General features: G+C 32.1%; 2 protein-coding genes and 1 long non-coding RNA gene across 5 annotated transcripts; 2 read left to right on the plus strand and 1 right to left on the minus strand.

The window, feature by feature from the left end:
* Window positions 1-786: 786 nt before the first annotated feature.
* On the plus strand, window positions 787-7356 carry LOC112747486 (uncharacterized protein At5g03900, chloroplastic). Of its 2 annotated transcripts, none has more exons than XM_025795530.2 (14): window positions 787-1496; window positions 2240-2347; window positions 2452-2555; window positions 2686-2766; window positions 3423-3495; window positions 3590-3655; window positions 3887-3976; window positions 4538-4603; window positions 4993-5132; window positions 5224-5310; window positions 5392-5455; window positions 6002-6145; window positions 6634-6798; window positions 6884-7356. In XM_025795530.2, exons 1-13 carry the CDS (start codon window positions 1128-1130, stop codon window positions 6775-6777), a joined length of 1536 nt encoding a protein of 511 aa, XP_025651315.1. In that variant the 5' UTR covers window positions 787-1127; the 3' UTR covers window positions 6778-6798; window positions 6884-7356. The 2 variants fall into 2 exon arrangements, with proteins under 2 accessions (XP_025651315.1, XP_025651308.1); XM_025795523.2 differs by having other exon boundaries at window positions 6901-7356.
* A 6041-nt stretch (window positions 7357-13397) lies between these two features.
* Window positions 13398-15739, plus strand: LOC140177099 (uncharacterized). Its single transcript, XM_072209605.1, has 4 exons — window positions 13398-13845; window positions 13894-14204; window positions 14384-14642; window positions 15363-15739. The coding sequence occupies exons 1-4, from the start codon at window positions 13398-13400 to the stop codon at window positions 15737-15739; spliced, it is 1395 nt and encodes a 464-aa protein (XP_072065706.1).
* A 2809-nt stretch (window positions 15740-18548) lies between these two features.
* LOC112747501 (uncharacterized) lies at window positions 18549-20580 on the minus strand. Of its 2 annotated transcripts, XR_003174912.3 has the most exons (4): window positions 20342-20579; window positions 19742-20206; window positions 19225-19330; window positions 18549-18626 (listed from the first exon to the last, which is right to left on the minus strand). It is a non-coding gene; the product is annotated as an uncharacterized lncRNA (long non-coding RNA). The 2 variants fall into 2 exon arrangements; XR_003174909.3 differs by lacking the exon at window positions 18549-18626 and having other exon boundaries at window positions 19090-19330; window positions 20342-20580.
* Between the last annotated feature and the right edge of the window lie 3824 nt (window positions 20581-24404).

The following is a 24404-nucleotide window of genomic DNA, read 5'->3' on the forward strand; positions in this document are numbered from 1 at the left end:
TTATATTGATAGTTATAAAATTAACTCAAAATCAATTTTTTTAAACAATTAAATCTTAATTTTAATTTTTAATCATAATATTAGTATTTTCTCTAAATTATATTTAATAAATTTTTGAAAGTAGAGAAATGAAAATATAAATTAAAAAGATAAGCAGTAAAAATTTAAACTAAATAAAAAATAAAAGAATATGTATATAATAATGATAATAATTTTTATTTGAATTGTATTATTTTGTTAATTTTATTTTTTGTACAACAAAAAGATAGAAAAAAGAGAGAATAAGAAAAAAGAAAGAAAAAGATAAAGATGAAGAGAAAGAGAGAGTTTGTTAATTTTAAAAGAAAAAACTCTTTAGTTTTAGAGAGAAAAATTTGATTTTAATTGTAATAAAAAAGTGACATATATATTTTGATTATAAAATTAGTAATATATAATAGAATATAGGTTTAATTATTCTATTGGTCCTATAATTTTGCTAAACTTTTAATTAAATTCCTATATTTTTTTTAATTGAATTCTTGCAACAAATGTTTTTTTAATTGGGCCTCCAAATTTTTTTTTCTTTTATTTGAATTCTTGCACAAATTTTTTTTATTTAAATTCTTATACAATTAAATTAAGGGTTACGGTCAATAAAGATTTAATTGAAAAAAATTGGTATAAATATCAAATTAAAAAAGAATATAAAAATTTAATTAAAAATTTTGTAAAATTATAAAAATTAACAGAATAATTAAATCTAGAATATAATAGATAATAGATTAAATTTTGTCATTTCTAGGAATACACCATATTGGGCAATTAAGAAAAAAGGGAGCAGGGACAAATGCGTCAATGCGCAAACCTCATCCTCCCGCCTTCCTTCTTTCTCCCACACAAGCCTACAACCCCACACTACTCCAAACCAGAAATCTCGTCAGTCATTACTCGCTACTTGCTATTTGCTAAAACTCATGTCCCCTTCAAAAATGACATAAAATATCTCAAACCCCTCCCCTGGAAAAAAAAAAAAAAAAACACAGTTCCATTTCTCGCACCACACACTTCGCAGTTCACACAAAACCTTCTTCCATGTCCCAAAATTAGGGGTTAAAAAAAAAAAGAAAAACCTCATTCCCAAAATAATGGCTACCATCTCCACATGCCTTACTGTCACACCTCATTCCCGCGTCTTCTCTCACTCCCGCAGTCCGCCCAGGAGCCCGGGCCCCTTTATGCAAAGCCCGAGCTTCCTCCGGACAGTCCCAAGGAGGCCTAGGGTTTTGGTGCCCGCTGTGAGGGCGGGCATCGATGTAGGCCGGGTTATCCGTCCCGGCGGAGCTGTGGAGACAGATAAGCTGCCGTCGGATGTGAGGAAGCGGACGATGGAGGCAGTTGACGCGTGTGGCGGGAGGGTGACAGTTGGTGACGTGGCGAGCAGGGCTGGACTAAAGTTGAATGAGGCTCAGAAGGCTCTGCAAGCTCTTGCTGCTGATACAGATGGCTTCTTAGAGGTAGTTTTTTGCTTTTTCTTTCTGTTGGGATAATGTTGTGTTTGTTGAAGTAATTAGTTTGTGAATTTTTTTAATAGATGGGGTTTAATTATTTAGAAGTTCCATTTGCTGATAAAATTGTGATAGTGGTGACCACTTATATTTGTTTTGCATGTGCATTTGTTAGCTGAGTTATTATATTATAGGCTAGAGTTCACAGTGGTTTTGGTGCATGGCAATGCGCCTGAGTGACAATCAAGACATACACGCATTGATTCAAGAAAATACTGAAAAGTGATATTGACGGATAAAGGGAAAGTAGATGGCGGAAGTGTTATTTTTATTTGTTATATTATAGTTACTCATGTGATTTTGAGCTGGTTAAGTAAAATTCAAATAAAATTCCTTGAAAAAATGGTGGCTACAGAATTCAGTACTTAACTTTAAAGGTAATATATTTAGTTCATGTTAATTCGTGCGAAACTGTAGTGGTTGAGTCATAGTCGAAGTTTCGAACTGTAACTTTGAAGGTAACAGTTTCAGTTAATTTATATTGCAATCAAGCATGTTTTGGTATTATAGCCAAAAGGTATGAATAACTGGATGTTGCAAAGTTATCTCTGTAGATGTAAAATATTTTTACATGTGTAGGGTTTAGTGTGAACTTGGGATATACTAACAAAACACTGGCTTGTTACTTTTGATCTTTTATCTTCCAAGTTTTTGATTGTGAGAGTACAATTGTGCCAAGATGGTCTCTGCAGGTTTCTGAGGAAGGTGACATTCTGTATGTGTTTCCGAAAGATTATCGATCAAAGCTTGGTGCCAAGTCGTTTAGGATTAAAGCTGAACCCCTTTTTGAAAAGGCTAAGGTATTGAAGTTGAAGATAGTTGTATACTCTGCTAGTAATTGTTGATGATTATTGTGATTGGTAATATATGGGTTTGGCTGTTTAATGATCTTTGACTTTGACAGGCTGCAGGAGAATACTTGATAAGGGTTTCTTTTGGTACAGCATTAATTGCATCCATTGTTATTGTTTACACAACAATAATTGCTCTGGTTACTAGTAGCAGAAGGTACTTCATAACTTTAATATGAATTTACCCAAATGCTTGTTGATCCATATCATGCGAGATTGCTTCATGCATAGTTTATCCGGAACATTTTTTTGGTGCCCATGCAATAATAATGTGGTTTTAAGTGCAGTGAAGAGGACAATCGTGGAAGACGAGGCAGATCATATGATTCAGGATTTACCTTCTACTTTAATCCAGTAGACTTATTTTGGTAATTTTTTTTCCTTACTTTGTTCCCTTTATTTGTTTATTCTTTTTTGCTTCTGTTGTATTGGTGGGAAGAATCCTATGTCCCGGTGTAGGACAGCAGATTGTTTCAATACCTTTTTTAACTGTATCATGTAACTGGTATTCAAAGTTCTGTAAACTTGCATGTTTCTTGTTGATGAAAAGGTTTTAATTCTTCCTATTGATTTTATATGTGCCCAAGTGAAAAAAACAAAAGTGAAAAGAAGAAAGGCAAGAGAGAAGGAGATAAGGAAAATAGTAGAGAGAGGTTTAAAGATATTGATTTGATCAACATATGTATTTCTAATACTTCTAATTACATACACATAAGATATTGATTATTAATTTCGCTTTGTGTTGATTTGAGAAAATTGATCATTCAATACAAGTGTTTGAGTTAATTATCTCGTTGTCACTAAGCATATATACTCTATGAAGTAGCACAATGCTTAGTAAGAAACCCATTTTCTGTGCCTAAGTTGAGTTGCTTCTGATCAAATTTTAAATTGAATATGATAAAATTTTACTCCGATTCAGTTTAATATCAGTTTGTAGCATGCTTACCTAGTTTCTTGCTACTAAAAACCCAGTTTCTTTGAGAGAAACTTAGTGACAGATTGTTATATTTTACCATGGAAGGTACTGGGATCCATATTACTATAGGAGGCGAAGGATACAAGCTGATGATGAGAAGATGAACTTCATTGAATCGGTGTGTGTTGCAAATGAGTTAATTTTGTTTTATCCCCCTTTTGGTAATATTTTACTGCTTCTGACAGAAGGACTCTGATGTTGTTTTTCTCTAGGTATTCTCCTTTGTATTTGGAGATGGTGATCCCAATCAAGGAATTGAAGAAGAGAGATGGAAGTTGGTAATAATTGAGGACTGAATTCAGTGGTCCGTTGCCTTTGATGGTTGAATTGTTTTTTGTTTCTTTTTCTCAATACATTTATTACGTAGGTTATGTCACTGGATGCTACGCTATTAATATGATACACATTATTTATAAAATGCAAGTTCTCTGTTACTTTGTTACCTTTTTATCATCCACCTAACCATGTTTGCGTCATCTGATTGCTATTGCTATTTATTTTATGTGCAGATTGGGCAGTATATATCATCTAATGGTGGTGTTGTTGCAGCCGAAGAACTTGCCCCATATCTTGATATAGATTCTGTGCAGGGACTTCAGGTAATTTGTATTCCCGACTGTGGTATTTTATTAGCCACAGTATGGAGGGTAGCTCCTTGATCGCAGAGTTTGTACTCTGTATTACATGTTAAACTGTCGAATTCCAAAACTAGAAAGCAACAACAGGGATCAACTTAATGACATCCAAACAAAGATCTTTTTTCATTGAAAAAATATATTTTTTTATCAACTTAATGACATCCAAACAAACACTAAAAAAAAGAATTTGCATGGAACCTATCCAGCCCACTTTTCTTTTACGTAACACATTTGATTTAAATTCATGACATCTTAAGTTCTTAACAGTAAAGAGTGTAATAGATCTCCAGTTGATCGACTTTCCTTAATTTGAATTACGGTGTTAAGATTCTCAGTTGCATTTTGAATAAGATAATTTAAATAAAGGCTCAATTGGTTGACCTTGTGTTCTACTATACTACTATACTTTCTTATTACCTGTATTGGGTTTCTTTTCTTTTCATTGCTTCATTTTTATGATATAATGTTTTACTATGCTTACTGTTGGTGTTCTACTGACACGGTTTATTTGGTTGGTTCCAGGATGATGAATCATATATCTTACCTGTGCTTTTACGTTTTGATGGTCAGCCTGAAGTTGATGAGAAGGTATTTTGAGATATTGTCATAGAATGAATCATAATCATTTGTCCCCCTTTCCATTCCTTTGCAATGGTGTTTTCGTGGTTATCTTTTCTACTTTTTTTAGTCCTTAAAACTTGAAAGAACTCCCTGTTGTGCATCCTGTGGGTGTTTTTGTTGGGGGGGTTGGGTTATACATTCACAAATTTTTCTAGATAAGGTTGCATCATATGAATATTACTGTCCATTTTTGTTTTACATAAAACATTTGGTTCTTGCTTAGTTGACAATTCCTTTGCCTCCCAAAAAGTATAAAGTATTACCTGACTTCATCTGGGAATGATTAACCTTTTTGTACTTCCATTTAGAAAACACAAAAAAAAAAAAATACTGAATTGCATGTTACTTGTTTGCAGGGAAATATCGTATATAGGTTCCCATCTCTACAGAGGACAGCTTCTCAAAAGGGTAAGCGGAAAGAATATGTTGGTAGAAAATGGGCAGATTGGGTTGGAGGAGTTGAGAAGTTTTTCAAGGAGAAAACATGGCAATTCAGGTTCTTTTCTTTTACTTTTTTCTTTGTTTTTTGACCTCAGGTATTCTCATATCATGAAGTCATAACAACATGCACAAATGTTCTATTTCAGTAAAACAAGCACATCAGAGAGAGCAATGGTTATTGGCCTGGGTGGCTTTAATCTGTTTGGAGTTATTATTCTTGGAACCATGTTGAAGTATGTTACTCCCTTTATGTGTTGGTTATTGTTTTTTTCTTATGTTTCTGCTTCTCACTTCTGTTTTTCATTGATCCAAAGAGATATGACAGTTGCACCTAGTAGCTTCATTAAATTTGTGGCAGACATCTTTCCGCTTCTTCAGGTATGATTAATATTCCAGTTTGAAATAAATTAAGTTCTTTGATTTCAGAAATGGATTCGCAAGTTATATTTTTTAGGTTTTTTTTTTTGAATTTATAGAAGAATTCTTGATGATGCTAATTTTGGGAATTTGATGGTAATGTCTTGCTGTAAATTTAGTATTTAATTCCATGATTTGATGCTGTTGCTTAGAGAAATATTATTTGAGACTTAAAATTTGAGGGTAATATGACCCAAAAAGAAAAAATAAAAAAATAGTCCTAGTTCTGGACTCTGCAAATTGGTGCCGCTGGAAAACATCATGTGTTGAACATCAATGAATGCTTCTCTTGCCTTGTTATGGCTTTTAAATATGAGATAAGTTGAAAGCATTGAAAATGTGAAATTATTGATAAAAGATGTTTGAGCGTTTGACAGCTTCTTTATGCCCTTCTTTCACTACCAATAGATATTTTCTTGAGCATGAGGGTGTTATTTTAATGTCTATTAGCACTGGTTTAGGTTTGTTGTCACAATAGATTGAATGATGAATTGATAATATTTTCAGATTTATGCTGGTTCCTTCTTTGCAATTCCCCTTGTCCGATGGTTTTTTATTAGGAAGAGGAATGCTGACATTGAAAAGAGAAATAAAATTAGGAAGCAGTGTGCAAAAGTACTCGAATTACCTGACCCTTCACTGAGACAGAAGGTATGGTTATTCATTTTTGCTCCCATGTAAGTTAGAACAACAATATATGATACACGAAACTGTTATCTTGCCCATATAGTATGTTGCCCATATAGTATGTCGATAAGTGTTTTTTACATAAATTTCTATAATATAATTGAAATTCTTTTGAAGTTCATGAAGGAAATGTTGTAGCCGTTAGTGGAAAAATAAATATGGATACAAGTTTTTGATTTCTTTTGTTTTTTATCCTTTGGTTACCATTGGCTATTATATAGTTTCTGAATGTTTCAATTGCCATTGTGTTACATTATGTTTCTTACATATTTTTTTATCACATCCAATATGTTATGTGCGTTTTCTTGATATGCCCTTTTGTGATTTGAGGAAACCAATGAATTGGAATAGGAGTGTTAAATGACAATTTCCTTTTGTCAGCGAAGTTTCTGAAGGTGTTTACTCTGTACTCAACATAATCTCTTAGACAATTTCCTTTGTTTTCATTTCAGCTTTTCAGTGCTAGGGACATGGCCCAAAAGACAGTCATAGGACAGGATCAAATTGTGTATAGCACTGACAAGGATTTACTAGAGCAAGAGTACGAGGCTCGTGAATGGGATAGAAAATTTCGGGAGCTAGAGAGATCCGATTAAGATAAGATTAACCGTAAACAGGTAAATTTTCTCTAATAATATAGTTCTGTTGATGGCATTTGCATCATACTAGAAATTTTGTTGCTTAAACTGATTGGTTCACAAGTTATATTGAAATTTCAGGCCATTGAAGCTCACATTTTGGCATTCATGAATTACCAATTGTAGCACAGCATCTATAATTCTGCCTTTTGTGGAACGATTTGATGCGCTCCCTGATGAAATAGCATTTTTTCTATGGTGGTCACTACAAGATATGGCAAAGAACTCATGAAATCTGCTATGATGATATTGCATCCTTTTGCTGCTTTATTCATCATTTCATTTCATAATTTGATTGGTGAACTATACAAGGGGAAATTGCGAAGGGTTTTAATTTGGGGAAACGTAAATTAAAATAAGCATGTCCTTTGTATTATGTGAATATATTTATTTTATACGTCAGAGTTGACGTTAATTGGTGTGTCCAGTTACAGCAGAATCAACTTGTATTATAATGAAGAACTTAATTCAAAAGGTTGGTGGCAAGATTGAGAACAATACTATCAGTTATAGGTACAATGGTTTATGGTTTCACAATTGACCTTTTTTTGTTGGTATCTTTTTCTGCTTAAGGGATAATAAAATACTGAATTCTAACGTCGGCGATATTGAATCTTAAACTAGTTGATAAGCTTCTAACGAGTTATTTCTCGAGTGGGCAATAACTTCCTAAAGGAAAATGAATCTCGATCACAATCGATTATTGACAGAACGACGTATTAAAAGCATCACTAACATTGAGACACACATCCAAAAGTACACAAATATATAAATAAAATATAAAAAACCATAATATGTTTTCAATGTAAATCCAAAAACATTAAAATTTCAACCACGGCAAAGTCGTTAAATCGTTATAACAGTAGTGGGAACTATACCACTACCAAATCAAATCAACAAGCTTGTTATTTGTCTTGATTCTGAGTATTTTGTATTGTCAAAGAAACTCCGAGTTTCCAAGATTTTATAGGAAAGCACAATATAACGTGCAGGGTATTATATTATAGTGTATTCGTTCAGTGCTTAGTGTGATTTTCTAGAGTGTCTTGGCTTAGTATATACTCATTAATATAAATAGTTATAAGATTTGGTTGTAACACCAATATTGTGAGTGTTTATGTCCACACAAATAATCATATCTCTGAACACTCTTACGAGTTTTTAATTTGAGCTCCTACAGTCGATAATAACTAAGTTAAATACAAAGGAATATAAACCATTTCAAAACGGTTTTGCAGATAGTCACAATAAGCTTGGCCACAACAAATATGGTAGGATAAAAACACTGTAATGGAGGCTATGTTACTAAGAAAGTTACTTAGATATTAAAGGAAAGTTGATTACTTAGATATTAAAGGTATCATCAGGCTATAAAAAGACTATCAAAACATAATACAAAAATGAGTAAGCTTGGATAATATTAGAAAGTTTTTGAACATTTTAAATGGTTAAGTTGATAGTATCAAAAGGATCAAAATAAAAGTGAAAAATGAATAAGTAACTAAAAGATAAACAAAGCCCCTAAAAGAAACACGATCTTTTTAGTTATTAATATATTGTGTTTTGTAGTCCCAAAAGAAGGAATTTATACATCAAAAATTCATAAAAAACAATACGGTTAAAACCAGAATATTAATGCCAATTGAATTAAACCATAAATACAGATATTAGTACAATATAGTGGTCAATCAAAAAATTAATCATTGTAAAAGCTAGATCAAAAGGCAAGTGAAAAAATAGATACAGTGGGACGTATAAGAAACAAAGAAAATACCAGCATTGAGATAGTAGTTTAGATTTTCTTAGTGAGTGAAGATGTCTACCAAAATATCCAACCAGTAGAGATTTCAGCAATACATGTGTAGCTAACAAAATACTGTGGCTGACCATGTGTGGTTAAAAAAACTTTAAACTAGAAGTTATATGTAGGACTACTGTTAAAATGGACCAAAACTTCTCATTCATATCTAAGTGTAAAAGGAAGACTATCATGGATGACAAGAGAAAGAAGTTGGAGACATCACAATCGGACTCTCAGAGGACATTGTACACTCGAGTACCTCTGCAGCAAATCTTCCTTAGCTCATCTTCACAAGAATCTTGTGCGTAAATTTTGAAGAAAAAATAGTGGAATCTGTGCAATGTTCATCACTATATAATGTCTACTCAAATAATATCTTAAAGACAAAAATTTGATAGTATTCTTAATAAGATTCATGATATTCTGAAGTGTATGGAATATACTATGTAACAGTGTATGGGATATCAATATGCCTCAAAAACATAATAAAGATGGATTTTTGTTTCAGATAAACTTGAATAAAGGCTGATTGGAAGAAGCTCAAGGTCTTCTATCTCAAGTGTTACAGTAGAAGAGCAAGAACAAGGGCATAATGAAGCAGCGAGTAACATAACATTTGAAGTTCTTTAGATTAGCAAATTGTCTTACAAACATGGATTCACTTTATACTCAATTTCTATGCAGAAATTTTAGAAACAACAAGAGAAACTCGTTATGGAACTCATTATAAGAATAAGGAAAATTATGATATTGCAAGACACCACTACACATACTCCGACAGCTTAGGTACGTCCAAAAGGTCCCTATCAATCACTATAGCAATTGATCATGAGTGTCTGGGTGGCAGTGGGCAGGGTGCTCATTTGAGAGGTTAGCTATCTTGATATGGTTGACTCATTTTGAATTTTTCCAACAGGTTGAACTATTTTTCGTAATAATAAGTTACAACTAGACCTGGACATGTAAATTTTCCAACAGGTTGAACTGTTTTTTGTAAAGTCACAACTTGATTACTAGATCTGAACATGTAAGTTAAAAAAAATAGCAATTCCAGACACAACTATGCTCATATACGGAATTTTTATGAAGTCAGCAGATAAAAATTTTGTGGGATGTAAAACTTGGAAATGACATTTATTGTGTTAACCCTGCAGGTAACATATGTGTAGAGACGACAAAAATTTGCAGGAAGGAAAGGGATCTTAAGCTGGCTAAAAAAAAAATATGAATACTCGATCAGGTTAGTTCCAAGCTATTTATGTTGAGTACAATCATTTTTAACGAGACTGATGCAAATGGTTTGGTCCAAGTGAATATGGTTTAAAAGATAGATAATTTTGAGTGTACTATGCAAATGCGTATAGTCGTGGGCATCAAATCTTCTCACACAATGTACACACACTCAGATGATAATCTTCCTTTATTTAGGGGTTATTGCTTCGAGACTATTTAGTTCCTCGACTATAAACTAAATACATACACTCAAATCCTACTACCATTTTTACAATTGAAAAATTTTATCGCAGAAACATATCCCAAGGTGAATAAGCGAACTCCAACCTCAATTAGAACCATGGCAAAAACTAAGTTGCCACAAAATTTTAATTCAATCTCAAATGGCTCAGGTCATGCCGAGGTTAGCTCCATGGACAAAAGCAACGCAGCAATGGGTAAAAAAATATATATACAATATATAGTAGCAGAAATTAGAGATAGGATTCGTTATTAATTTTGTGTTTAATAAAAAAATCGAGAAAAAATGTCTTAGCTTCAACTTTAAAGTGGTTATGTATTGGACTTACTTCATATTCTTTTAAACTAACTCTGCATAAATAATAAACTAAAATTATTTAGCAAAAATGGCTATTATTTTAAATAATCCAAAACATCACCTAAAAGTGATTCTCACAGACACAAAAGCTTGGATTCTGCAGTTTTTTATTCGAAGTAACTAGTTTAACTAATTTAATTTTTAAAATATATTTTTTTAATAATGTTGTAACACATCTTTTTGTTGAACAAAATGGAAAAGAATATTTAGTTCCTAGAAAGTTCTTTCAAAATAAGATAACTAGTGAAAAAAGGTTAGCTTTAACTGATAACAAATTTTTTGTAAAACCAAATGTAAAAAATTATTGAGCATCCAAAAGTATCTTTCCAAATTTGAAAAGAATGCAAAAATGTTCCAGCTTCAACTTTTAAGTGGTTATACATTGGATTTAGTTTATATTCCTTTAAACTAAGGTTGCCTAAACAATTAACATTAAAATGTCAAATATACTATTTACTTGATAGACCAAAATATAAACACTGAAAATAATTCGCACACAGATTTAGTTCGGTAATGATATTTTTTCAACGGTAGGTTATCAAAATTATATTTAAAAAGATAGTTTTTTGAATTTGTTGAAGTTTATTTTTGTTAGATCAAAGTAAAAATACCCTTTTAATTTAATGAGCATAAGCAACAACATTTGTATTTCATCAATTAGTTTTACAACAATCAAACACTATATGCATAAACGTAATAGACTTTTTAAAGGAAAAATCTAACCAAGTGACATAAGATAAAATTTTTCGCAAACTATATCTTGACTTCATCTATTAAGTAGCAAATCGAGTAGCTATTAATGACGCATGCACAAGCAGGCCTCCAAATAATCATAACGAAGGTATAAGGCAGAAAACAACCTAAACTAATATGCCACAAGTATGTATTGAATTTCAAGTTTTGGACAATTTGGCTAAATTGTCTATTATCATGTAGAGTACTGACACATGGGAGATGCAATTCATGAATGTCAATATTGCCATGCTTTGTTTTGGTACGATAAAAGGTCACAAAAATAATACAACACATCTACCCTACATATACTCTCTGTTGCAGAGGAGGACAAGTTGAAATTCTTCAGCTCCAAGAAGCACCCAAAGTTTTGTATGAGTTGTTATATGTGGATGACATCAAAAGCAAGCATTTCTGTGAGAACATTAGGACTTATAACTCTATGTTCCAATTCACCTCAATGGGTGCCAAGATTGATTGAACTATAACAAACAGCAAAGGGCCATGCACGTTTATTCTATATGGAGAGAATTATCATCTAATGGGTAGCTTTATACCCGAAGAGGGGTGCATGGCAAGATTTGCACAATTATATGTGTACAATACCCAAAATGAAATTCAAAATCGTATAGCAGTGATAAGGTGCGTAACAGAATTAACATATGGCCATGGTTATTATGTGTTGAGTAAATCAGTAAGGAACTATTCATTTAACTAACATAGATTTTGAAAATGCTTTGACATGATATAGAGAAAGAGACAACAACAAAATACATGAAGATATTGTCAGAGATTTGAAGAAGATGTTGGATGATAACGTGTTGGTGAAGGCATTTCGAATGGTTCGGGAGTCTATAGGATTTGACTACACATCCACGGTGAAGTTGAGGTTGTTTGGCAAACGGGGCAAATATGGTAGGCGGTATAACCTACTATCCTCTAATGAGGTTGCTGCACTGATAGTAGACGACTTTGATTTCGCCAAAACTGATAGAGACATTGTGGTTGAGACACATAGTGGGAGGCTACAACGAATAAATAATCAGCTAAATCCAGCCTATTTGGCGTTGTAGTACCTTTTATTGTTTCCATATGGAGAGGATGGTTACAAGGAAGACATTCCTCTAAATAAAAAAGCTGGTAAAGAAGATAAGGGTAGGCAAGAGGTCTCAATGAAGGAGTTTTTTGCATTCAGGATCCAAGAAAGGCTAGCCGATGCATCTTCATTGCTTTATTCAAGAAGCTTATTTCAGCAATTTTTGGTAGACAGATTCTCCATGATTGAGTCAGCCAGATTAAATTACATTCGGCTTGATCAAGAAAAGTTTAGGTGTGAAATATACAAGGACTTATCCGAAGCAGTGTTAAGTGGAGAAACTAGACATGCGTCAAGGGGAAAACGTATCATCTTACATTCTTCATTCATGGGAGGACCTAGGTATATGATACAAAACTACCAAAATGCAATGGCAATTTGTAGGGTGGTTAGCTATCCAGACCTTTTCCTTACATTCACATGTAATCTGAAATGGCCTGAATTAAAAAATTTTCTTAAGAATAGAGAACTACATGCAGAAAACTGACCAGACATGGTATGTAGAGCCTTCAAAGTTAAGTTGGACAAAATTTTCCAAGACATCAGAAAGAACCAAATATTTGGGCGGGTTAGTGCAGGTAAACAATGTCCCGTAACCTATTCCGTAATATTAATATGCATGTTTTTTAGCTTTTCCAGTACATGTGTATGTTCGTTGTGGAGATATTTTGATTTTTAATTCAACCAATCATTTTATACAATAAATCTCTAACTTCTTCTATCACACGTTTTTAAACAAATCCGCACTAGAAATTTCTATTTCCAAAAAATAGTTTAACATATATACACAAAACCCTTTATAAATTAAAATGCATGATGTGAAAATTTTTTTATAAAAAGAAAATACGAAACTGTAAAAATAGGGAACTAAATTACTGTAGAATTAACCTGCAGCCTAAGATGGCTACATTTTTTATATATTTTAGTTCCAGTGAAGTTTTTGAAACTTTATAAATTGTGAATTCCATTCAATTATACAAAGTTTGCTAGATTTGTATGAATAAAGGGACAATCATTTATGAAATTAACCAGCATTGTCGTTTTTCATCATATAACTGTGTAAAAGCATCTCCTGTATTAACTAATGGGAAGTATTAAATGTCTAAGAACCTGTATACATGTGTATGTACATATTCTCCTTTGCAGTTGTGTATACAATTGAGTTTCAGAAGCGCGGTCTCCCTCACACACATATTCTGTTGTTTCTACATCAGGATGACAAGTTTCCAACAGGAGAAGACATAGACCGGATTATAAGTGCTGAGATACCCAACAAGGTTAATGATCCAATATTTTACAAAGCAGCGAAAAAGCACGTGATGCATGGTCTATGTGGTAGTATTAGGAAAGATTCACCATACATGGAAAATGGTCAATGCATGAGGCACTTTCCTAAGAGATTTGTTGTGAGTACTACGATTGATGAAGATAGTTATTCGATTTATTGGTGTAGGGGCGATGGCAAAACAATCACCAAATCAGGTGTGGAACATGACAATCGATATGTCGTGCCTCACAATAGGAAGTTATTATTGAAATATGGTGCTCATATAAATGTTGAGTGGTGTAACTAGTCAAGATCGATTAAGTATCTATTTAAATATGTCAATAAAGGCCACGACCGTGTAACAACTTCATTTTACATAAGTGCCACAAGTGATGCGGATAATAATGAGTGTGATGAAGTTAGTATGTACTATGATTATAGGTACATATCCCCGTGTGAAGCTGTATGGAGAGTTCTCGGGTATAGCATTCATTATATGAACCCTTCTGTGGTAAGGCTAGGCTTTCACCTTCCTGGTGAAAAACCAGTGATATTCAAGGACGATGAAAACCTGGATGACGTTGCTATGAAAGAGTCTGTGAAAGAATCCATGTTCTTGGGATGGTTCAAGGCAAACAAAAATATGCCGAAGCTCAATGTTTGACCTATGTGGAATTTCCTTCTAAGTTTGTATGGAAGGCTAATACTAGAAAATAGTTTTTAAGAAAATCTCATGTAGTTATTGGCCGTATTTTCTTTGTACCTCCAGAATCAAGAGAGATTTACTACCTAAGACTACTTCTAAATTTAGTTAGAGGACCTACCAGTTATGAACAGATTAGAACTATTGATGGTGTTGTCTACTCGACATTTCGAGATGCTTGCTATGCATATGGACTTTTGACTGATGATAAAGAATACATAGATGCTATAAAGGAAGCAAGTCACTGGGGCTCAGGAGAATATTTAAGAAGGCTTTATGCAACACTATTGTTTTCTGACTCGATGGCTAGGCCGGAGCATGTATGGAAAGGCATACGGAGAATGCTATGTGATGACATTCTTCACCGACAAAGAAGGTTACTTAACAATCAAGGTATGCCGTTATAGTTATTATTATTAATTGCAGAAAAATAAGCATTCTTATCTTTGTATCAGTTTGTCAATGCTATTAATGTTACTAGGCAACTATAAGTATAACTTTATCAATAAATATTAATGGACTTATGAATGTGCCAAATTTTAACATATTTTTACTTTGCAAAATAAAGCATGAATATCATACAAAACAAAAAGACATGGACACAATTTCCAAAATTAACAATAAACATTACTAACAAAATAATATACACATGGAACAAAACAAATTCTTTGAAAATGACATGCTTACCTCGACGTGGTTGAGCCACAAATTATATCTAAAGATGACTATGCACAAATTGTCTCGATGGTCATGAATGCTTATATGAAAGTGTACAATAGGGTGTTTCCTTTTTTCTTATTCTGCATCTTGTTGTATATATGCCATGCAAAAAATTCAATTCTATTAAGCATTGAAGATATCATAAGAAGGTGAAAACATATTAATATATAGACATTATACATCCAAATAACGGAGTTCAAAATATCCAATATAGATGTGGGAAATATAAGTATCAACTACATGAGGTAAAACAAATGTACATTTAACTAAATAATGATCATGGTCATAATAAAACAGATGTAAATGTAATTGGTGTATGTATTTTATTGCAAAATTTTATCTTCTACAAAATCATACTATTACTTACAACAATGTATACACTTTGTTGAACAGAGTTACAAATTGTAGATGAAGAATTATGGGATCTGACGTTGATAGAAATTGAAAAACTACTCAAGAGTTATAACAAGAGCTTAAGAGATTTTCCATCAATGCCATTACCTGATATTGATACAAGTTTGATGAAAATTATGAATGGGGGAAACAATAAGTTGATTTCTGATGAGTTTCGGTACGATAAACAAATTTCGACTACTGAACATGAAGTGTATGTACAACAACTTACAAACAAACAAAAGAGAGCTTATGAAGAAGTGATGACAGTAGTGAATAGAGGGCAAGGTGGTGTTTTCTTTCTGTATGGTTATGGTAGTACGGGAAAAACATTTCTTTGGAAGACACTTACTGCTGCTATTAGGTCCAAAGGTTAAATCGTGTTGACAATTGCGTCAAGTGGCATAACATCCCTCTTATTACCCGGTGGTAGGATGACACATTCTCGCTTTGCAGTACCACTTAATTTAGATGAATTTTTAACATGCAACATAAAGCAAAATACTTCGTTGGCTGAATTAATAATCAGAGCTAAGCTTATTGTGTGGGATGAAGCTCCTATGGTCAATAAACTTTGTATTGAAGCACTCAATAGAATCATGAGAAATATTTTGAGGTTTAACAATATTACAAGCTTGGAACAACCGTTTGGAGGAAAGACAGTGGTTTTTAGTGGTGAGTTTCGACAAATACTACTAGTAATACCTAAAGGTTGTAAGCAAAAGATTGTCAATACTACAATTAACTCATCATATATATGGGATAGTTGTAAACTGTTGACTTTGACAAGAAACATGCGCTTACAAGCAGACAAAAGCAATTGTGAAAACAATGACTTAAGAGAATTTGCTGATTGGATTTTAAGCATTGGAGATGGTAGGTGTGGATCATCTATAGATGGTATTGATAAGATAAAAATTTCAGATGATATATTGATACATGATTAGGATTATCCTATTAGTTCGATATGTAAAGCAACTTACCCTGAATTATTTTGCGGTTAAAGTTGTGTTTCACATGTAAAAGACAAAGCCATCCTCACACCGATACTACAACTAGTGGATGAAATCAACATCTATATGATGAGTTTGAACCCATCCGAAGCTCAGACTTATTATAGTTCTGATACAGTTTCTGAATCTGAAACAAATAATGATATTTTGGCATCAATTCACACACCAAAGTTCCTAAACACTATCAGATGCTCAGGAGTACCAAACCATGCGATATCTGTTAAGGTAGGGACACCAATCATGTTACTAAGAAACATAGATCACTCATCAAGTCTATGTAATGGCACACGATTAGTTGTGTCCAAACTTGGAAAGCACATAATAGAAGCAAAAAGTTTAACAAGAAAAGGAGCTGGCCAAAAAAGTGTTTATTCCTAAAATGACCCTAACCCCTTCTGATCATAGGATACCATTTAAATTTCAAAGGCGACAATTTCCTATCATGGTTTTTTATGCGATGACAATTAACGAGAGTCAAGGGTAGTCGTTGTCACATGTTGGATTGATATTAGAAAAGCCTGTATTCACACATGGACAACTATATGTTGCAGTTCAAGAGTTACAAATAAAAAAGGGCTCAAGATCATAATATGTCATGAAGAAAATGAGAAGAAGGAAACAAACAATGTGCTGTTCAAAGAAGTATTTAGAAACGTTGTTTAAGTAGCTTTATTCTGCGAGTACCACCCATAAGGTATGTCCTAATTGCATACTTCTTAGTTCAACATCCTCATATGTTTTTAATAGAATGGATATGTTCTAATTTCATGGTTTTTAGATATGCGTATCAATTTATAATTCTTGGTTGTTGGTTAGTAAATCAAGTTTTTACAAGTCAATAAAAAAAGCGAACATATAGGATCAGTAAGGTATTAAATGTAGCATTCCATTAGAATAAATTCCATTCGAACATATATATATATATATATATATATATATATATATATATATATATATATATATATATATATATATATATATATAATTTTACTTTTAAAAGTCGTAATATCTCACCACCTCTGTTTTATGATTTAAGAATAAGATTTTATGAGGTAGGGTGTTACATCCTTCGTATAACTTCATAAAGACAGAAGTGCATTTTGTAATGTGCATAAAGAAATTCACAATGATCTCTATATGCGATGGCAAACCCTTCTTATAACAATATACCACAAATCCGTCATAATTAACCTAACAGATCATTCTTTTTGCATGTGATATTTTCAAAACCAGATATGTTAAGTAGAAAAAGAGAGCAAGGATCCAAAAAATGACATGTTGGAATAAAAGTTCCCAAACGCTTGCAGAAATAGCTCTAATCCTACTATATTAGCAAGTCAATCAATTAGATTGGCATTAAACATGTGAAAAATATATGCTCAGATATCGTTCATTCAAATTCATCCACGAAACTCGTCACAATTTGTGATTTTTTCTAACTACCAATTAAAAAAGGTAGCATTCTCTTTCTTTATTTCAGGTGAATTTTATATTAAACCCCAGAAAAGGAGTCACACAAGTAGAATAATTATATAGTATCCCCTTAATCTGACCTCCAAAGATGGTGCATTTTGGTTTTTTATGACTTTACAAGAGCCTTAGTTGGCATTTCATAAGTCGAGTCATGTTAACTTTAGTGCGTGTCGAAACAAAATATATGAAGTCTAAATTTAAAATTTGTTAGAACAGTGAGGATATAACTTTATTATCCATTATTTGATAAAGTGATTTTCTTGAAAATGTCTTTTTATAATATTGAGGTAATCACTCTATCAGAATTTAGCATCCATAATATGAAAAAATGATCTATGATTATGCAGAAAACTATCTAAAATTTCATAACTAGGTTACCGTTCAAGAGTAATATATATATATATATATATATATATATATATATATATATATATATATATATCAACACCTGCTTGGTAAAAAACCGTGCTAGTGAACACACACGCTAAACCAAAACTCGACATTATATGAGTGCTAACCCATTTTTATTTATATATTTGTTCCTTTATACAATAAATTAGAAAATCTTGGTTATTTATATATTTGTTCCTTTATACATTAAATTAGAAAGTCTATAGCAAGCTACCGTTGTGTCAAACAAGAATGGACAGACACAATGTTTTAAAAGGATATCTTCTTTCAGATATTCATGCACTAAAAGGAGGGTAAAAGCTTCATTATAATACTTATACAATACATTTCGCAGATCTTGAGTATAGTTGGTTTGGCAATTCCTAAGCTGCACAACAATTTAGAGTAACGATGATCAAACACACGGATAATTTAGAGAAAACTAGACTAAAGTTTCACTGCGCTAACAACTCATTCTTCAAGAGTTATTTTAAAATACAAAAGATGATGGCTATTTAATTTAGACCGCTGCATAACTATATTGCATACATGTCAACTCATTCTTCAAGAGTTATTTTAAAATACAAAAGATGATGGCTATTTAATTTAGATCGCTGCATCACTATATTGCATACATGTCAAAACTTTATATCACGAGACCATATCAAAGTTGTCTTTGTCTATACCAGCAACTTTTGGCAAGCCTTACATTAGAAGGATTCTTTGTTTGAACTTGTGTGCTTTATATAATTTTCATTTGATAAAATAATATAAATGGAGAAAAAGGAAGGTGATTATAAAATATTTTAAATGGAAAAACACATTTTTTAAAAACCAATTGACAAGTAGAATTAGAAATTCAAATCTAATATCTTATTGAAGTTCACATTTCCTTTTCATTTTATCAGGATCCTCACCCAAATTAACATTTAAGAATGCCAATAGCATCATAAAAGAGAGAGAGAAAAAAGGAAGTTTAACATTACTAGAAATAAGGAAAAACATGTCTCCAACAGCATCAGAGCTCCACAAATTTGATATAAATTTAGAATTTCATTTTATCTTTTGAGCTCCATTCTCACTCAAAGGAACCTACAACAATATCAACAGTGAAAATATCATCAAAATTACTCTTCAACCGAACTAACACACCAATGCACACAAGCCAAAACTGAAGCACCAGGAGATTATTCTTTGCGTTTTTATTCAACTTCAGAAAAGAACATTGCATTTGTATACATTCTCGCAAAATAATGGAAAGTGATTATAATAGAGTATAAATGGAAAAACATCTGTTCGAAGCGAACACAACTGACATTAGATATCAAAATCTCTTATTGAATTTTAGAATCCCTTTTCATCTCTTGAGCAGCATCTATGCTCAAATTAACGCTCAACAATACCAACAGCCATAACAAAATTATCAAAATTACTATTATGAGCATCATAGAAGAGATAGATAAAATTAAGAAAAATGAACATCCATAGAAAACGGAAAACAACCTGTCCAACACGAATATAAGTAGCATTGAACCTCCACAGATCCGATATAAGACCACTATCTCTTTTCATCTTTTGAGCCCCATTTTCACTCGAACGAACCTTCAACAACGGAGACAACGAAGTCATCAAAAATACTCTTCACCCAAACAAACATACCAATTCACATAAGCAAAAAGTAACACCACCATAAATTAAGTTTAAAATAGCTGAAGCTTAATCAGATTACAATTTTTACCAACGCAGGTACTAATTATAACATTTTTTCAATGGTTATTTTTACAAACAAAAAATTGTTACTATCAACTTATATCAGAATCAGTTATGTTGGATTGGTGACTAGTATACTATTTTCGATAATATATTAGCAATAATCAAGACTAACAAGTAAATTAATAAAGAGATCACACATCACCTTGATTAAGTTTCGGTGATCTTTTTCCCCACTATTTTTTATGCTCGACGAATCTGATCAATTTGGAACACATAATTAAATTCAAATATTATGAAACCATAACACACATACAAAAGTTAATGTTTTTTACAATTATAATATGGAAATGTAGATCCCAAAAGAATTTCAAGCCGATCACTGAATCGCACCTTATGCATACAAGCTTTTCCCAAAAACTATGTTCAAGCCAGACTTGAGCAAGTTTTTTCAACATCTTTAGTGATATCGCATTCAACAATACATGATTGATTCTAAAATATCAATATCGAAGGAAAGAAAATGATTTCTTCAAAGTGATCATAATTACAAGTATCTGCAGCTACACATTATATATATAGTGGGTCATCTTGATTTAGTGGCACCCATGCGGTGATATGATAGGTTAGAATTAATTTTCATTAAATGTTGGGAGGTTGAGATGGTTTTAGTAGCTAATATGATATAATCGAGACACAGCTGTGATCTATTAGAAGAAGAAAAGAGGACATGTGTAATCTTTTATCAAAACTTATTACAAATAATTGACATCAGTCAAAATGTCAAAATGTCTTTTTTTATAAGCTAATTGGGCTTTTTGTTATTGCGGTAACACATGACATAAAGAAAATATAATGAATTAAAGAGTTGACACCTAAGTGAGTTTCATGCATTGTCATTCTCATTTTGTGTGCAAATGTATTTTAAAATTATCATATACTATATTAGTACATATTATATTACTATTTGTATTGGCATTATATTATTATATTACTACAATTATTATAAAATTATTATATTTCTACAATTATTATATACTATATTAGCTAGTTCACTATACATTGATGATTATCATATTAAAGAAAATTCATAGTAAAATAACTATTTACTATATACTATATTAGTACAATAGAATATTTGTAGTTCAAAATATTAGTAGGACCATTATCCTGGTTTTTAAATAAGTTTGGAATAAAAAGAATGAATAACTATAATACACTAACTGTTAAATGGTATTTTTATAATTTAAGTATATAATTAATTGAACAAAATTTACACAAAAATAATTATATATCAAATAATTTATATAAATATAAATCACAAATTAAACAATATTATAAATTATTTTCAATTGTCCTATGTTCCACTTTATTTAGATAAGAAAAATATAATCATACACCAACAAATAAAATAATGAAATTAAAAAAATTTTAACAAAAAAAATAAGTAACATTATAATGCAACTAACTAGACATTTATTATTTGTAAAGAAGTGAAGCTTTTTGACATACATTAACATATTTAAATTGAAAGATTGACTTTTATCATTACACATGTTTATATCATTGTGTTTAAATTTAGACTTTTTCTTTATTTCTTTAATATCAATTTTTTATGTATGATTAGCCATATAGATAAATTATATAACCGTGCGTAGCGTGGGTGGTACTCTAGTTTGTTAAATAGGCACAAATCTACGTGCTGACATCATTAGTGGTGGCAAATTTCAATCAGCAGCTAGCAAACTCACATTGACATCATCATCGTGTGGCGAATCCCAATCAGTAACTGACAAAAAAATCGATTGCCACAATGATAAAAGAGTGAAAACTAAGTAATATGTTTCAAAATAGTGGCAATTTGGTAATTAGTTCTAAAAATAGTGGCAAATAGATAAAAACGTTAAGTTCTGATTCACCATGGCCCAAATTCAGCTTTCAATTTGGAGAGTTATGCCATATAACTGAATTAGAGAAAACACGGGTTACCAATTCATCTATTCAACTGGATGGTTAGGTTGATATTTGCAACAAATTATGAAATTACACAAGAAATATGTATTATGAGTTGCAAATAACATGCTCAAAATATAATCTTTCTTGTTTTTGTTGATATTGTCATATATAGTAGATTTAACGATGATGATGATATTTATTTGATTAGAAGCAATAACTCTTCTAATTTTACTATAAGATTTTAGACGTTATTTTATATGTTTTAAATTAACAACATCAACAAATAGGACGAATCTAAAAAAACTATTAGGAGAATTATAGCGTACAAAGGTTATTGTATACAGATTTGAAGAGATTTCTTTTTATTAAAGGTTGTGGTGACAAGTGGAATGATGATCATTGCAGGGGAGTAGCTCGGTAGAGGTGTCAGAGTCACTGTCGGGCTGGACATTGTTGGAGCCGTGCCAAGCAGTAAGAGTGAGGGAAGCTCGTAATGGGCTTTGTATGTGGACCTGTAACCATTATTGTATATGCATTGGAGCAAAGATTTTGGACCAAGGGTGTATGGCCTATGGGCTGTTGGTGGGTTTAAGAAATTAGAGTGTTTGCATGGTTAGAAAGGAAGGGAAAAAATAGCTTCAGGAAAAAGATGAGCCTGCCGAGCAACAAAAATGTTTGAATTGAATAAAAATTAAAAATATTTAAAAATAAGTATACAAATTTTGTGATTAATTTGACTTTTGGAACAAAATACCAGAAAAAAAATTAACCTTGAGAAGGTTAAAAAGTTATGAATTTGAATTAAGATATTTAAAAATCGATGTATAATAAAATCATGATAGATATACACAAACGTTCGGTACAAGTGAATTGAACTAAAATCATTTTTTATAATTATTTTTTATTTTTTATTGCTATTATTTATAATAATTTATAAAAATAACGTTAAAATTATTTTTTGCTTATTTTTAGTATTAAAAATTAATTTTTTATAATTATTTTTACCAAAATGGTATTTTTTTAATTTTTTTTACAATTTCAAAAAACTTACACTAAAATGTGAACCTGCCAGGGGTGAGGCTTTAGTTAGGAAATTAGGGCTGCGCACATGTGATGCCCCTCTATAGCTCGCATGGGGCTGTATTTATTATCATGCTGTGGTAATCGACTTATCTGCATAGTCTGAGAGTGATACTGCTGCTATAGAAGTGTGAAACGGGCTTTTGTTTGAACTGGTTTGAAAATTATTCCGTAGAGGTTGAAGTTTGCTTTTTTTAGATCGAGATTCGTGAGAGGATGGTAAACATCCTTTGAATCACTATTCATATCCGTCACTCGATGTTCACCTTCCAATGATCTAAGAGCAACTGGTTGATACTTCCTTTTTCGGATCTATTGATGGATCTTCTGCCCTCTTGCCTTGATGCTGTTCATCGAAGATAGCGCTTATTGTGCAAGAACCGAGTAGGAACTGCTGCATTAACAATAACAGTATAATTCACGCAGTATCGCCAAAACGTAGAAACGTGAAGATATGTTGAAGTGAATAGAGATAGATGCAGTTTAGATGTGGTGTTTCTATTTATTGCAGGATCGTACGTTTTATGTTGGACGTATAGGGTTTAGAATCAAAGTGAGGAGGACCGGGCCCATTGAGTGGACCCAAAAATGAGTAACGATGCGATTTCGTTAGCTCTCAGGTGTTGTAAATGTTGAGAGCTGGCAAGAACAGGTTCGGTTAGTCAGTTGGTTCACTTGTTCATGCATTCAAACGCTACTTAACCGGTTGAACTAGTAATATCAGTCCGACATAAGCTCTATGATATGAGATACTCAGAGAACATACATATGAAGGTTTTTTTACTAATGTTTTAAAAATAATGAAGGTTCAACATATTATAATGCACCAGTGTTAACCTGGTTATTATGAACTTAGTATCGGAAACATTAGTTTTTTTTGGGTGTCAAGGCTTTTACAGTTTGATATTTATATCATAGGTAATAAATTTTATTTTAAACACTAGATAGTTAGTTTATGTTTGTTATATTGTTACATACCGGTTGTTTTTATTAAAGAATAATATCAATAAAAAAATTCATCAAGGTGTTAACAATGATGAAAAATAAAATGTATCGCTACTTAACATAAAAGTGAGACTAACATAGCTCAATGGCAAGAAGAGTATGAGGGCACAAAGAAGACCGAGAATCGGGACACAAACTCATAAATCGAGGAACATGCTGTCTAACGGGTTGCAAATTAGCATGACGCCGGAGAGTGTTGGACGTCTTTCACGGGGCACGACCGGTAGTTGCTCGATTTGACCGGTTGTTATGGCTATGGGATTTGGAGACCAGTTCAGACGTGTTCGTATTTAGGTCGACCGATCTTCCGATCGAATGGATGGGTCCTGTTCGGTTATCGTCAATCATGAATTACTCTGACAAGTAGTGTATGTTTATGAAGTTTATGTGTATCTTAGATGTCGTTTATACATTG

The sequence above is a fragment of the Arachis hypogaea genome, chromosome 2, assembly GCF_003086295.3.
Source record: "Arachis hypogaea cultivar Tifrunner chromosome 2, arahy.Tifrunner.gnm2.J5K5, whole genome shotgun sequence".
Taxonomy (NCBI): Eukaryota; Viridiplantae; Streptophyta; class Magnoliopsida; order Fabales; family Fabaceae; genus Arachis; species Arachis hypogaea.

Coding starts and splice junctions, on each gene's coding strand:
- LOC140177099 (XM_072209605.1), top strand. CDS start 13,398: ATGTGTATGTACATATTCTCCTTTGCAGTTGTGTATACAATTGAGTTT. Junction 13,846..13,893: donor TCATATAAATGTTGAGTGGT/GTAACTAGTCAA, acceptor ATGTCAATAAAG/GCCACGACCGTGTAACAACT. Junction 14,643..15,362: donor AAGGTTACTTAACAATCAAG/GTATGCCGTTAT, acceptor TTTGTTGAACAG/AGTTACAAATTGTAGATGAA.
- LOC112747486 (XM_025795530.2), top strand. CDS start 1,128: ATGGCTACCATCTCCACATGCCTTACTGTCACACCTCATTCCCGCGTC. Junction 3,656..3,886: donor AAGAAGAGAGATGGAAGTTG/GTAATAATTGAG, acceptor TTTTATGTGCAG/ATTGGGCAGTATATATCATC. Junction 4,604..4,992: donor AGCCTGAAGTTGATGAGAAG/GTATTTTGAGAT, acceptor ACTTGTTTGCAG/GGAAATATCGTATATAGGTT.